Here is a 14,714-nt window from a genome sequence, read left to right on the forward strand (position 1 = left end):
GAAACAGAAATTTTCAGACACACATTTTAAGGAGCAAACATTGATCGCGTAAAGCAATCTTTTCCCCCACAATACACTACTAGCCTCTAAATTTAACTATTGCGTATTTTTATATATGTTTTTTGCAAAGATTTTCAAGAAAGAAGCTATAAAAGCAGAATCTATTTGAGGATACCACCAGAATATGAGCCTTTAAGCTCAAAATCCGTACACATAATGTTTTATCCGCTAGTCTTTGACCAGACAGTATAATGGTCATGAAATATCGGAAATATTGATGCAAACATTCCAAAAGTATCTTCTGTTCCTGTATAATTCATCTCCTGGAAGTAGTTTCGCCTATTTGATGACATCACACGCACTTTAGCTGTGAACTGCAGACATTCACCAGCACATGCGCATTCCAGAGAGAGAGAGAGAGAGAGAGAGAGAGAGAGAGGTATCTGATGTTCGTTCCACTGCAATTATACCTTTTCGAATTCCATGGTATCGTTAAGGTTTCTCATGACGTCATCATGCTCGTATATTCAACTACTTTATGCTACAGACATAAGGTGCTACACACGCATGTGACGTTCACGTGACAGACTTTTAATTTAGATGAGAATGGGCATATTGCCACGAAGAATTTCTAAACTGTAAGAAATATTCAAAATTTATTAGTTCTTCAGTTTTACTGTATGCCGTTCTATTCTAAATAAAACAAAACAAATAAATTAGCTTCTGTGTCCATTGTAGCATCATGTCATAAAGCAATGGAGTTAAAATAGAACCAAAATTCATTAGCCAAGTCGCTTCCACATAATATCATAATTCTCATATCGCTACTTTTAATGGCATGCACAATAAATGTAGCTGGATTGTGCAATATTTTGGTTAAAAAACCTAAAGAAATGTAAAACCAACACCATTTTTAGAGTTGGAACTTTCCATCGATAGTATTGATATTCAAATTCATTTATTGATTTATACCTAAAACGATAATAATGCAAAAAAAAACTGAACCATGTCCATATTAAAGATTCTACAGATTTATTCTTTGAAAATGAAAAATCCTTTATATATTTATTTATTTTATTTTATTGTTTGACTTGTTTTTGTGGTTTTACCCTGAACTTTCTAAAACTTGTATCAATCCATGCAGTTTTATCAGTACTCAAGATCGACTTCGTCTTTATTTTATCAGAAAGAAATTGACTGCCATTTCTATTCCCAAGTGAAAACAGATAGCAATGAAAGCTTGTGGGGATGATACAGATATCGAAAGAGGTGAAACCCGGATCTGGCAGCCTATAAATAGGAAAGATATACAGTAGTTTATCGGGATAAAACCATCCTGTAAAGGCATCATCATGATCTTCTACTTTTGTGCTGTTCTCTTGGTAGCGGTTGTGACCGCTTCAGAAAATATGGGTAAGTTTATTGGATAAATTGCCTTTTAGTTTTTTTTCTTTCTGTTTTTCTTGTGTACTATTTTCCAATTTATTGCATTTCTTAGCTTAACATATTTGCCATTAGTTGCAAAGAAGTTTACGATAAGAAACTCGGGACTGCCATGTTGTATCTGATTTGCCAAGCTTACCTGAGTTGAACCTGAATGGAACGTAACAATCTTGATTTTACCGTTTTTGACTCACGACTAAATCTGAGAGTGTGAAGAAATCAGCAATGTTGACCATAAGGCGTCAAACCAACTGATTTTTGTGTTTGCAAGCAGTGTTTTCTCAAATCAAAATATAACCAAATTTGTCGAAATTTAAAATATAAAATTAAAATATCTTATAATGTTCGTTATCTTAGGAACAATAGATTATATTTTAAATATCGACACATTTGGTTTTATTTTGATTATGACTTTCATGTAGCACGTTGGATGAGGTCTAAATCTTAATGCAGTTAAATAAAAAATATCAAACTGCAGTTATTGGTTGATTTATTTTATTTTTTTTTCATGACCGAGAGGAAACGTCTCACAATTCCTGATCCAACTAATTTAAATGTTTCAACAGAAACATTTAACATTCTTTCTCAAACGTAAAATATAGATTACCAGTTTGCACACGAATCGACGGTAATTTCTGTTTTGGGGGAAAAGATGCGAACCCACATGCATTACATTATTGTAGCAATTCGGCTACAAATAGCAGTTAAACAATAAATTTAACTTTTAATACCAAATAAATAAATTGTAAAAACTACATAATGTAAACGTGCTTTACTATTGTTTTTTTTTTTTTTTCTTTAGATATCTGAAATTAACTTATCGAGCCGCAATAGCTCCTTTGCAATCCATGGTGCCATCTGGTTGGAAAGATCTGGGTTTGAATGCGGTCTACAACGCGAAAACGTTTAGCAGGGGATTTACAACCGGTCTCGCATGTGAATTACAGGATTTTTTTTTGTCTCTGAAGCTTGGAACTTTCATTCAGCGAAACAGATAAATTCTCCAGAAGAAAATACAATTTGCAGACAATGGTGACAGAATAAACTGTCCTCTCAGGTTTCTAAGAAGCCAAGTTATTTGGCAGTGACTATCCATTGAGCCTAACACGAAAGTGAATATGGAAGATGGGAAAACTCATATGCGTTGAATTTTGGTATAAAAGAGAAGAAGTAAAACAATTTTTGTGGTGAATATGTTTAACAAAATAATTATGCTAATCATATATATGAACACAAAGTACCTAATGGACCCAGACATTCCACGGAACTCTTACCATAAAACATGATATCAGTTAAAATGTACAGCGATTGCTCTCTTTCACACGAAGCTTTCAACTGAGGAGTCATATTGTTCAATAGGAGTCAAGAGACACAATTTCAGAGGCTTGTGTTTAAACGTCACTGAACTTAACAGTAGGGTGCTGCGAAGTATAATATGTAAAAACACCATTCGTCGGCCGATACGTTGATTGCGGATTTGTGATCATCGACTGGAACACGAATCTGCACAAATGCATTCAGAACCAAGTCTCATAAACATGCTTCCATGGTAGGACCTCAACACGCAAGCTGCACATTACACCACCCAACTTGCAACATCGTCTTCAGTGGTGCAAAGAGCGTCTACAGTAGTTATGTCATGGAGCGATGAATCACACTACGCCCTCTACCGAGTAAATGAACGGGTGTGGGTGTCACGGATGCCCAGTGAACTCTTATCAGAGTGCATAACCCCAACTATGAAATTCTGGGGTGGTGGTGTGATGGTGTGGTCCTGTTTTGGGCTTGGACCTCTGTTTTCGGTGCCGCAAATACTCTCGTTTCAGATACCGGAGTATTCAGATACCATATATCTGAATGTTCAGATCTGGACATTACTCCGAGAGATATCTGAACATTCTGGACAATGCAATGCTTCCCACTTTGTGGGGTTTCTACCGAACTGGCTATTCAGTATGACAATTGTCTTGTTGAAAGAGACAATGCACCGTGTGTCATAAGACTGCTGCTCTAACTACGTAGTTTGAGACGATGATTGTTACCACATTTGACTGGCCTCTAGCGACTGCTGAACTCAACCCTACTGAACATCTGTGGAATGAATTGGAGTGTCACGCGAGGTCAATGGACGTCCGCCCTACATCAGCCTGAGACCTCATTACATAAGTGCGCCGACAAGAAAAATGGCCCAAATTCTCAATCTTATTAATGCGTGCGCCATGGCTGTTTGCTCCTCACACTATGGTGTTCGTTGACTTCTTTCCAAGGAGTATAGTATTCAATGTTAAAAAGTATAGAAGCAGTACTTAGTACTGAAACTTGTAAAAAGACGTAGTCAAAATTATTATTAGTATCATTATATATATATATATATATATATATATATATATATATATATATATATATATATATATATATATATATATATATATATATATATATATATATATATATATATATATATATATATATATATATATATATATATATATATATATATATATATATATATATATATATATATATAATATTTACATGATAACAGTTAGTTAAAATGTTTCACCTATTTTTTTTCTTTGTCATCCATAGGTTATCTTCCAATGCAGAATCCTGATCTATTTGAAGGCGATATTATAGGCATTAGCAGTCCTGAGGTATGATTTGTCTTCATATAAGTCTTTTCTTTTTCTTAATGCGAACGTCACTTATAAAAACGCGTACTTTTCCAGAACATTTGCTTATAAATAATGCATAAATGAATGAATATTCCATAATTGAAAGAAATAACATGAACTTTTATAAAATTTAGTAATATAAATATTGCCAAAAATTTATGTAATCGATTTAATCTATTTCCACCATCTAGGAACGTAATGCCATTGCTGATGCACGCATGCGCTGGCCTAATGGAATAATTCCGTATGGATTTGCCAGAAACGCCTACCGTAAGTATAAGTTGACGTCTGTTTCACGCGTTGTATTTAGAAGACATGTTTCGTTAGGGTTAGGTATCAAGAGATGGCAGCACTTGTTTGCCAGCCTCTTGTTGCAGCTCGTATATCTCTCTGATATTGATATATCGAGGCAATTTAACTTTATCCTTTCTTACTTCAGCCGCTATATCAAGTTCTATCGCATGTACCACTTTGTTAAGTAGGTTGCGCCATTGTTATATGATCTTCATTAATATTAATCTTAACGTTATGTCTCACTTCTCTTATACCTTTTCTTACATAATTTAACCTTTAAGGGCCACCAGAAATTACCCGTTCTCTGAATTCTATGAGTTATCCTGGTCACTCAGGCAAATTTATTTTTTATCTGCGCCAGCCTGGCCTTTAGGTTAGAGATAAACTCAGCCTTTAGGGTAATCATAGAATATCAGGTGCCACTAACAATGTAAATTAAATTCTTAGAAACTTGGGTTCTCTGGCTTATTTTTTTTTATTTGTAGTCGTGCCCTACTACTTTCAATTGGGGTATTCCCGCACACACACACATGATCACAGGTTCGATGTTTTATGAAGGGTTAGGGTCAGTCATCATGATCAGAAACACATGTAAGTAAGAAATCAATACATTTATTAAACTCATTATATAATGATATACAAGTTAAAGTGGTTATCAAATCTAATTTTAAACTTCTACCATTCATTCACCCTCTCACTCTTAAAAACAATTATGTATTGACTTCAAAATGTTAGCAAATTCAATAACTCAACATATAATACATTCATAATCACAGCTCAATTGGACATTAAGACATTTTAGTACGTTTTATAATCTCTCTCGGATTAATTGCGAAAGAATCTCTATCAAACTGGATAGATAAGTTCTTCACTCTTTCTTCCATTTTACAAATTTTAGGTTGGGTTCTCTTAACACTGTTAATCAATTCTCAAAAGGGGCTAGAGCAAATGAGAGTACTTATCTATTCTTTGTCGGTTTTCTTCCGTCCTTCCTTCTTTGTTTCGATTCTGGTTGTCTCGATCTTATCGCCCCGTGGGTTATACATGCTCGCGTGGGGTGGGCACTATCTCTCTGCTAAGGTTTTACGTCGATGATCTTCGCATCGCGGCCTGCGGTTAATCTTGCCGAAATCTACTGTGGTGTCATGCTGGATCCTATCATAAGTCAGCCCTCAAAAATGAGAGCTGAACTGCGAAGAAGTCTTGGGGCACACGGAGAGAAATGCAGGAACAAGAAAAAACGGGGGTGATTTACTTCCGTGTCGCGGGTTTTATTCGCTCTCCTAGAGCGCGACCTTTCCGAGTTTGAATTTCTCTTATCGTCTCCCATTGGTCTTTGGCTGGGTGACTTCACCGATCAACATACGGGACTTCTTGTTTCCGGGAACGTATGCGTCATGATGTCTTCTTATATGTGATTCCCGCGGGTGCTCACGCTGCTCTTATAGTGTTAGGGCGATCTTTGCCCTAAATAATACGCCCCTAAATAATTGCTGAATAATACGCATTCTTTCATTTACAATATTTCACTAATGATTTCTCTCATATCTTCCCCTTTTGCGGACTTACATTCATGCTAGACATATAGAGAGATTAATTTAAATTCACATAATTCACAGTTTATCATACAAGAGATTGTTACAAAAAAAAAACATAGTTACATTGCGCTAAAAGATAAGTATGCATATATAATTTTTGTTAATTGTTAGATTCTGGAATGGTGACGTCATGTAAAATTTGAAGACGCCTATTTCAGATCTAACACTCTTCATCGGTGGCTACTATAACTAGTGATAGACATGGGCCAGCTATCTCTGATTGGCTACCGGTGGAGATTGAACTACTCACTCAGTCTCCAAAAAGTTAGATAGGGTATAAAAGACTTGCCTACTCCCTATAAAGGAATAAAAGGCATTAGCTGATTTTTTTTTATGTTTCGTGTAAAATTAAAAATTATTGGTTCATAATAGGTCTGGAAACTTAAAATTAATTTTCTAGAACACTATTAAGTGCTGCTTTCGTATTTAGTTTCGATAATTTAGAAGGAAGTGCAAACAAATGTTTTTTACTATAACTACGTAGTATGCGTAAAAAGGCCTGATATTATTACCCTTCTGGTAATACTAATTAGGAAATTTTAAATCACTTCCAGTGGGAACGAAATTTGTCTGTTGAAGTTCTTACAATTGAACTAAAATAGTTTCTTTTATGTTTCAGATCTTCAAAATAACGTTAACAAAGCAGCTGCACATATCACTCAAGCGACTGGGGGATGCATCACATTTGTTCCATATAATAATCAATATCATCACATTGTGGTCTTTCCAGGCGAAGGGTAAGTTTAAATAATATCCGTCATTACCCGCATTTCATAATCGATATAAATCCACCGAAATATTATATTACTAATTTTTAACACCAGTCGCATCTAAACTTTGTCTAGAATCAAAGGCTAATTATGGGAACTATGCATGAACCTAGCACATGTGCAACGGAACTTCCCTTACGCCTCACTGAACTTTTTTTTTGGGAGGGGGGGGGGCTCCATTTGGCTTTGAGCGTATCTGGGTTTGCTTTTTTTTTTTTATTATTCGGCGTGTTACTGTGGATGCCGTACCTGAAAATATAAACATGTAAATCAACACATCATTAGCATTTTTAGGTAGTCATTGATAGAGAAAATACTGTACGCCAGTTTTTTTTTTTTTTTTTGACGAAATTCACGGCTGCGTCTATTGTTTTCATGGGTTAGCACTCAATAGCTTCTTGAGTGCTGATGAAATTCCTGAACTTATAGAGAAGTTCAGCCTATTACAAAATTACCTCACAAAGTCTGCTCGTATACCGGTCGGCATAATGCAAGTTTCTTGCATTTAGAAATCGGTTTTTGATTTGTTGATACTTTTCTTGCAACTATTTCCGATTTGGTATAAACAGAATGAAAAAGCAGCCAACTGAAATAAGGAACCAATAACGTGCAAATAGACGAAGTTCCGAAATTTGCCGCTAGATGGTGCAGAAGCCGGGCAATCTGCTGCTATATTATTTTTATTTATTGATTTATAAATGTGTTTATTTATTTTTATTACTGTGAATAGGCAAGGAGAAACTTGTTCACATTTGATTTGAAGTCCCGTGTGTTGCGTTTCTTGGGAAATATGTAAGAGAGGAGGGGGGGGCGGGCACTGTTGACATTTTCCTAAATTTGTTCTTTGAGTTTGGTCGAACTACGAAGGGGATATTGAATGCATTTAACAAGTTTAGTACACAATGACGGAATTACTGATGCTAATTCAGTGACCATGAAAGTAATTTCAGAAGATTTGGAAGTCAGAAATTAGGCTAGTAGAAGTTGAAGTTCTGGAGGTTGAGACGGTTTGCACAGTGCAAAGTCTGATGAATCAGAAGGAGGAATGCAGTGGGCATCATCATTATCTGCAAAATTGTGTATTGGGTTGGCAGCCAATCGGAGAACTGTAGGTTGTTGATATTTAGGAGGAATACGGATGGGTGGGTGAGAGGGTAGAACCTTATGGGACCTCACCATTGATCATAAAGTTTGAAGATACGAAACTACAGACCAGTAAAAAAGATCAGCTAGTTGCAAAAGTGAGGGGTCAAATCGAATGATGCGAGCTCTAGACTTTTGTACTAAGAGGACAGCCACTTGCGAATTGCTAAAGTTTTTCATAGCACTTGACCTAAGGACATGGTAAGCAGATCCCCTGTTGATGACAGTGACAAAATCTATACTAACGATGGCGAATTAGCTGGTAGCTTTCGAGACATTGAAGTAATTGAGTGTTAATGCATCTTTACATGACTATGGAGAGAACCATTGACACTTAAGTCAAAGAGTCTGTGGTTGGAAAAGTTGAGATTAATACTTGTGGAGATTGAAATTTGAGTTTTTCTCAGGAAAAATGAAAACGAACACTGTTGAGGTTGGAGCTGAGAAGTATATCTGTGAAGCGAATTTGAAAGGCCCTGTGAGGTTCTATTTTGACCAAATGGGTCACATACGTTTCCTATGCAGTGTTTGTATTCTGGTTTCCATAATGGCTATTAATATGGCTTGAGTCCTTCTTCATCCCTTGACCGGTTTTCTTCCAATTGTTGGTTTAGCCATGTTGCTTTGCTCCTGCTGAGCGAAGGTACGATCCGGTTGGGTTGGTGATAAGGAAGAAGTATATTTGAACTTGTTTGTTGCCGCTATAAATTCTGATGTGCTTGTCGGTGAGAATTTGTTCTTGGGTCCCAAGCGGTGGCACCTGGCATATTGCGAAATGACATTTTCCAATGATCTTAATGATGTCCTTTAGAGTTTCGTCTGTTTTTGATTGAGAATGAGCGTTATTTATTTATTTTCTATTTCCAGCCTCAATCGAATCATGCACTCTCAATACAATCAGCTCACGGAGTTTGCTGGGGGGGGGTGGCAGGAGGTGTTATTATTTGCTCTTATATTATATTATATTTTATTTTATTTTCCAGTTGCTATTCCTACGTTGGCTTCCAATCAAAAGGTGGACAAGAGCTCTCACTGGGAAACGGTTGCGATTTCCATGGAACAGCTGTTCATGAACTTTTGCATGCTGCAGGCTTCTACCATGAACAGAACAGGCCTGATCGTGACACATATTTAACAATCTATTGGAATAATATTAAGCAAGGTAAGTATCAATGTGCAATTTAACGTAACGTAGTAAGTACATAAAAATAATTCTAAAAATGCTTTTCAAATTATCAATAAGTTAACCAAACCTTTTACTTCAAGTAATTGGAGTATAGAAGATGAAGATGGAACTCTTATCATGGATAACCAGAAAATAGTTAATAGATGATAATGTTACGCAACCAAGCATTTTCAAAAGGACCTTCAACTGACTGATGATATTTTGGACGGAATTTTGCCAGGAGGTTCGGAGGAAGGAGATTATCCGATATTAAAAGAAGAATTCATTGCAGTTAACGCCTCAAAAATAGGAAAATCACCGGGAATTGATGGTGGCATTATGGAAGATTCTAGAACATTTTGGTATTGACAACAAAATCATTAAGATTATTAAATCTCTTTATTCCTCATCTGATATGAGAATTGAAATTAAAAATTACAGCAGTGAATCATTCCGGGCAGAATGGGGGTAAGACAGGGATGCATCTTTTCCCCTCTTCTTTTTAATTGTTTTCTGGAATAGGTCATAGATGAAGCTCTTTATGAATATGACAATGGAATAGTAGTTGACGGACTAAGAATAAATAACTTACGTTTTGCTGACGATATCGATCTTCTGGCAGAAAGTGAAGAAGAATTACAAGAGATAACGAAGAATTTTCGGAACATTAAAAAAATATGGATTATACATAAACCTACAAAAAACAAAAACAATGATAACCTCAAAATCAGATTAAATTCTTAAAGATACAAATTGGCAATAAACAAATTGAGAATGTAAACAAGTTCACTTATCTAGGAAGCACGTTGAGTCAAAATGATCGTTCAAAAACCGACATTAAATACCCAATTGCTAAGGCAACCGTGGCCCTACAAAAGTTAAAACCATTGTGGGGAGATAACAGAATAGCAATCACAACCAGACTAAGACTAATTGACACCTTGGTGAATTCTGTCCTCTTGTATGGTTGTGAGGCCTGGACTTTATTGAAGGACGATGAGAGGAGACTCTTGTCTTTCGAAATGAAAACTTACAGAAGACTTTTGAGAATTCCCTATACCGCTCACGAAACCAATGAAAATGTCCGAAAACTGATTGATTCGATAGACGGGGAAAAAAGGGGAAAATATTCTGACAGTCATCAGAAGAAGACAGATGAAAAGGTTCGGACTTGTGGAGAGGGCTAACGGCATTCCAAAGCAAAACACTAGAAGGAATCGTTCCAGGATCAAGGGTTAGGGGCCGCCCTCGATTAAAATGGACTGATAACATCAAAAAATGGACAAATTCCTCCCTTTCTCAACTGACATCAAGAACAAGAGACTGAGATGACTGGAGGAGGCTAACAAAAAGCATCATCTACCAGCCATGAGTGACCCAACGGTCCATTTAGGACTACGGGAGAAGAAGAAGAAGTAAGTACATATATTCTCATCCTGTTCATGTTCGAAATAAATTTCATGAGCTTCGTATTAAGGAGTGAAGAAAACTCTTTCCCCTTCCCCATATGGTCTCAATCGGTTCATTATCGGGCTAATCTTAGATAAATACTGTACTTAAGAAAGGCAGAAGAGATAATAGAGTAACCGTAATTTATTTTTGGACTATTTTCTGTGACGTAACGTTATATAAACGTTGCAAAGAACCTTTATCAAGATTTTAAATTGAACATTAGTTATTCTTATACGGAGATGGCAAAGTTTTTTCTCTTAGAAACTCAGGTTTTTCATCCACAAGGAGGCAACCAGTGAGCGACAGGAGAACACACGCAATTTATACACAAAAATATATATTTAGGCATAAGACTGTACCTTATTCTGAAATTATGGTTATGAAAGCCATTATGGGCAGGTCGTGGGCCTTGAGGACTTATTAGTACTGCAGATTATTATTATTATTAAACTTATATATGTTGTATTTTGGCTTTCAAGCATTCTGCTCAAAGACCCTCCATAAGTTTAATAGCTGAGAATGAATGTTACAACTAATTAGATGCATGTCGTAACGTTTTGCAAGCTTGTAGGTTTATAATTATTAAATGTATGTTATTACAAAATAGCATCTTTTTTTACTGAGTAATTTATAAACTTGGAAATTTTTTGCAAACTTTTAAATCCAAGAATGACATTTACACGAATGACAGATGTATCAGAAATAAAGAAGACCTGTGTTGGGCATTGGTCAGCTCGACTCAGCCAAAAATTATCAGCAGCAGCAGTAAGACCTGGTTGACAGAGAATGATGTAGTTACAGGGAGCATAAAAATCCACTTGATTTTAAAAATCAAGTAGATTTTTATGTAGAAACTATGTAAGTTTTGTAAAAAATAAGTTGACCAGAGAGCTTACGGGAATACGCTCGCCTGCATTTACGAGTCACCCTAACATTTCATTTCATTTTTAAAGGAGCTATAAAATATCGTGCTGAATGCACACTTCTCTAAATTCTATTAATGCGATCCAAAAAATTGAATTCTTTAACTGAATCCATAAGATTGAAGTATGCACCTCCGCCACATCCTTTAGCCTTTATCGAAAGGCAGCTCAAATTATCAACGAACCAAGACTTTCAAGAAAAGGAGAGAGAGAGAGAGAGAGAGAGAGAGAGAGAGAGAGAGAGAGAGAGAGAGAGAAGCCTGATAAGTGCTGCAATCTCTCTCTCTCTCTCTCACACACACACACACACACACGCACGCACGCACGCTCTCTCTGTTTCTCTCTCTCTCAATAACAAGAGTGTTGTTAGGATATTTAACCTTAATACTCATATTATTGTTTGTAAGAGTGCGAGTTCTACTGTCGATTTTTTTTAATATGCAAGGTTTAAAAAACTGAGTTTCCTAGCAGGAAAAGCCTTCTCGTGCATACTAAAGACTGTCTCCAAAATTGGCTTGAAGAAAGACCTAGAAAGAATTCCTCTAATCTCGAATCCTGTAAGAGTGTTTGGGCTGATGCCATTTCCACAGGACAACAAAATCACCTGAATTTCTATAAAACATATTATGCTATTATATTTTTATTTAAATTATTCCTACGAATTTGTTTGCATTATGCGCTGATTGTCACATAATTTTCAATCTCAAAATTAATTAAATTTGCTATCATTAGCAAGAACAATTATTATTATATGTTCTGTTAAAATCATGGAAAGCGGCTTCAGAAGTTCCATTTTTGGTCTCTAGAGAAGTTTCCGGATTATCTATTCACAATATTAAATCCCATCCATGAAGATTATGAACACTGACCTATTCGATAAGCCAGTACTGCACTCAGCAGCTAATCTCAGCTATTAAACTTCCAATGGTATTCTGCGTTCCATTCGACTTTTATTGTGTGTGTGTGTGTGTGTGTGTGTGTGTGTGTGTGTGTGTGTGTGTGTGTGTGTGTGTGTGTGTGTGTGTGTGTGTGTGTGTGTGTGTGTGTGTGTGTGTGTGTGTGTGTGTGTGTGTGTGTGTGTGTGTGTGTGTGTGTGTGTGTGTGGTGGGAAAGAAGTGGAAGTTACAGAATTTTACTGTCAAGTTTGCATTACTTGTGATCTGTGTGGTGAATGGAACTTTTGGGTATCTGTTTCTGCTTTCATTTTAAAGATGTTTTACTCTTGTTTTCATTCTTGGTTGTGTTGAATAAACCTTAACATTTTACGCTATAACAAATCAGGAATAAGAAATTGGTATGCAAGACTTGGGTTCGAATCATCTCTTGGACACCAAGAAGTTTCATAAGAGCCATTTTAAAGTTAGCAGTTTTTGATACGGAAGTGGCATTCTTTTTCTTCCATGAAATTCTGATTTTTCATCAAAACAGACAAACCCGCCACAAAAACATACGGAATTGGTATCCCTAATTAATGCTCAGGTCTCATTTCAACTTCGATCATAATTCCAAACGACAGCTGCCACATTCAAAAGCGTCTATCTGAATTGAAAAAATATGTATCGTGATTAAACACCTTTTCAACGCCTTATATTGTTTGCTAACGATGAAGCCAGTAACAGGTCGAACATACTTGTAAGTTGCGTTTTTTTGGGATTGTACTTGCCTTATTTGCCGTAGCATTTCCATGGACTCTTTTCAGCACCCTTTCAATCTATTCATTTGGTCCACCTGACTGTGCCTTCGGTTTAATTTTACCATTGTTTTCCATTCCATTTTAATGACGTCATCAATAGTTACCCGGCTGTGATTGTGTGCAATTCCACGAACTGATTGAAGACTGATGTGGAAGTCTATAGCAATACTCGACGGAGAATGATTCGGTGGGAGATGGGAAATCCATCTCCCACCTAATAAGCGAAGTGGTAGTTTGAAACCGGTGTTAGTTATGTGCTCCCAAACATCCATATTTAACCCGCTACTCCTACGGTATTGACGTAGCGGATTAAATACATCCATTTAAAAGAAGTATTCGATATGAAAATTTTATTTTGTTTTATTTTATGCATGTTTTTCATTATTTACTAATCAAGATGATCAAATAAATAACCGTTTTTACTTTTCAGATATGCAGAATCAATTCACTTTGATGAGTCAATTTCAGGTGAAAATGTTGTCAGACTTTGATTACTATTCCATAATGATATATGGCGAGTATGCCTTTACCGCCAACGGAAGAAAAACTATGGAAGCTAAACAATCAAACGTACAACTCCAGGAGCCATATGAAAAATATGGAATGACCCAACATGATATCATAAGAGCGAAACGTCTCTACGGCTGCATGTGAAGCAAATACAAAGCTATGTAATAGAGAAAATAAAGACATTTGTGTCGTTTATTGTGAACCTCAATTTGTTCGATCTATGAATCTGGATGTAATGCATACAGCTGATTTTAAAAATAAGCAATACGAACATCTCCCGAAGAATTGAGGGTATTGTAAACTGATCCTTGTTCTAATACATAGAATGCACCAAATTTGTCATTATTGACTGCTGAGTCAGTCATTAATCAACTCAACAAAACAGTAATAACAATCATCCATTATATGATTAGCTGGAATTATACATTTTATACGGTTTGTCAGTTATCAACAAAACGTGGGGTTTTTTTAGTGGTGATTCCCATGAACTCTTAGAACTCTTTGACACACATTAGTAACTTTGTGGCTAAGGTTTCGATTAAATATTGTATTTTTTAACCACTTCAGGTTTCTAACACGGTGAGGGTCCTTGAACATCATCCATCTGAAGACAAACACCTATATCATCAACATTATCAGAGGTTCTAACAGACACTTTAGCGATCACGTCCTTCCAGTATCCTTGGATTACGTAACCGTAATTTGGTGAGGATAAGGTGATTAGCTCTATGACTCTAAATATTCTTTGTGTATAAATTGCGTGTGTTCTCCTGACTGCGATGTGAAAAACCCCAGTTTTAGGGAAGAAAATTCCTTCCTTCCACCGACTGTATAAGACTGGCTATTCACCTTTAGTTATAAAACTCTGATAAAGGTACTTCGGGTTCTAGACAGGATTTTTGAACCCAGGTTTTTCTAACGAAAGTTTTCGCCCATACTGACTGGGCTACGGTAGCTCGTTTCGAAACCGGACATCAAATATGAATAAATCAGGGACTGAATGAGAGGAAGTTCATCTGAATGCGTCACGTGCTGGCGACTGTCCCGA

General features: G+C 36.3%; 1 protein-coding gene across 1 annotated transcript; it reads left to right on the top strand.

Moving 5' to 3' along the window:
- The first annotated feature begins 1,328 nt into the window (after positions 1 to 1,328).
- LOC150101097 (astacin-like metalloprotease toxin 5) lies at positions 1,329 to 13,861 on the top strand. The gene is made up of 6 exons (XM_090401104.1): positions 1,329 to 1,413; positions 4,033 to 4,097; positions 4,310 to 4,388; positions 6,630 to 6,747; positions 8,907 to 9,085; positions 13,587 to 13,861. The coding sequence occupies exons 1-6, from the start codon at positions 1,353 to 1,355 to the stop codon at positions 13,808 to 13,810; spliced, it is 726 nt and encodes a 241-aa protein (XP_090257230.1). The 5' UTR covers positions 1,329 to 1,352; the 3' UTR covers positions 13,811 to 13,861.
- Positions 13,862 to 14,714: the final 853 nt, after the last annotated feature.

Source organism: Typopeltis vanoorti, chromosome 12 (genome assembly GCF_054136105.1).
Source record: "Typopeltis vanoorti isolate ZY-2024b chromosome 12, IOZ_Tvanoo_1.0, whole genome shotgun sequence".
Taxonomy (NCBI): Eukaryota; Metazoa; Arthropoda; class Arachnida; order Uropygi; family Thelyphonidae; genus Typopeltis; species Typopeltis vanoorti.

Excerpts from the sequence above, each read along its gene's own strand:
- LOC150101097 (XM_090401104.1), top strand. The coding sequence starts at position 1,353 with ATGATCTTCTACTTTTGTGCTGTTCTCTTGGTAGCGGTTGTGACCGCT. Across the intron at positions 6,748-8,906 it reads GTGGTCTTTCCAGGCGAAGG|TTGCTATTCCTACGTTGGCT; the intron begins GTAAGTTTAAAT and ends TTTATTTTCCAG. Across the intron at positions 9,086-13,586 it reads TTGGAATAATATTAAGCAAG|ATATGCAGAATCAATTCACT; the intron begins GTAAGTATCAAT and ends TTTACTTTTCAG.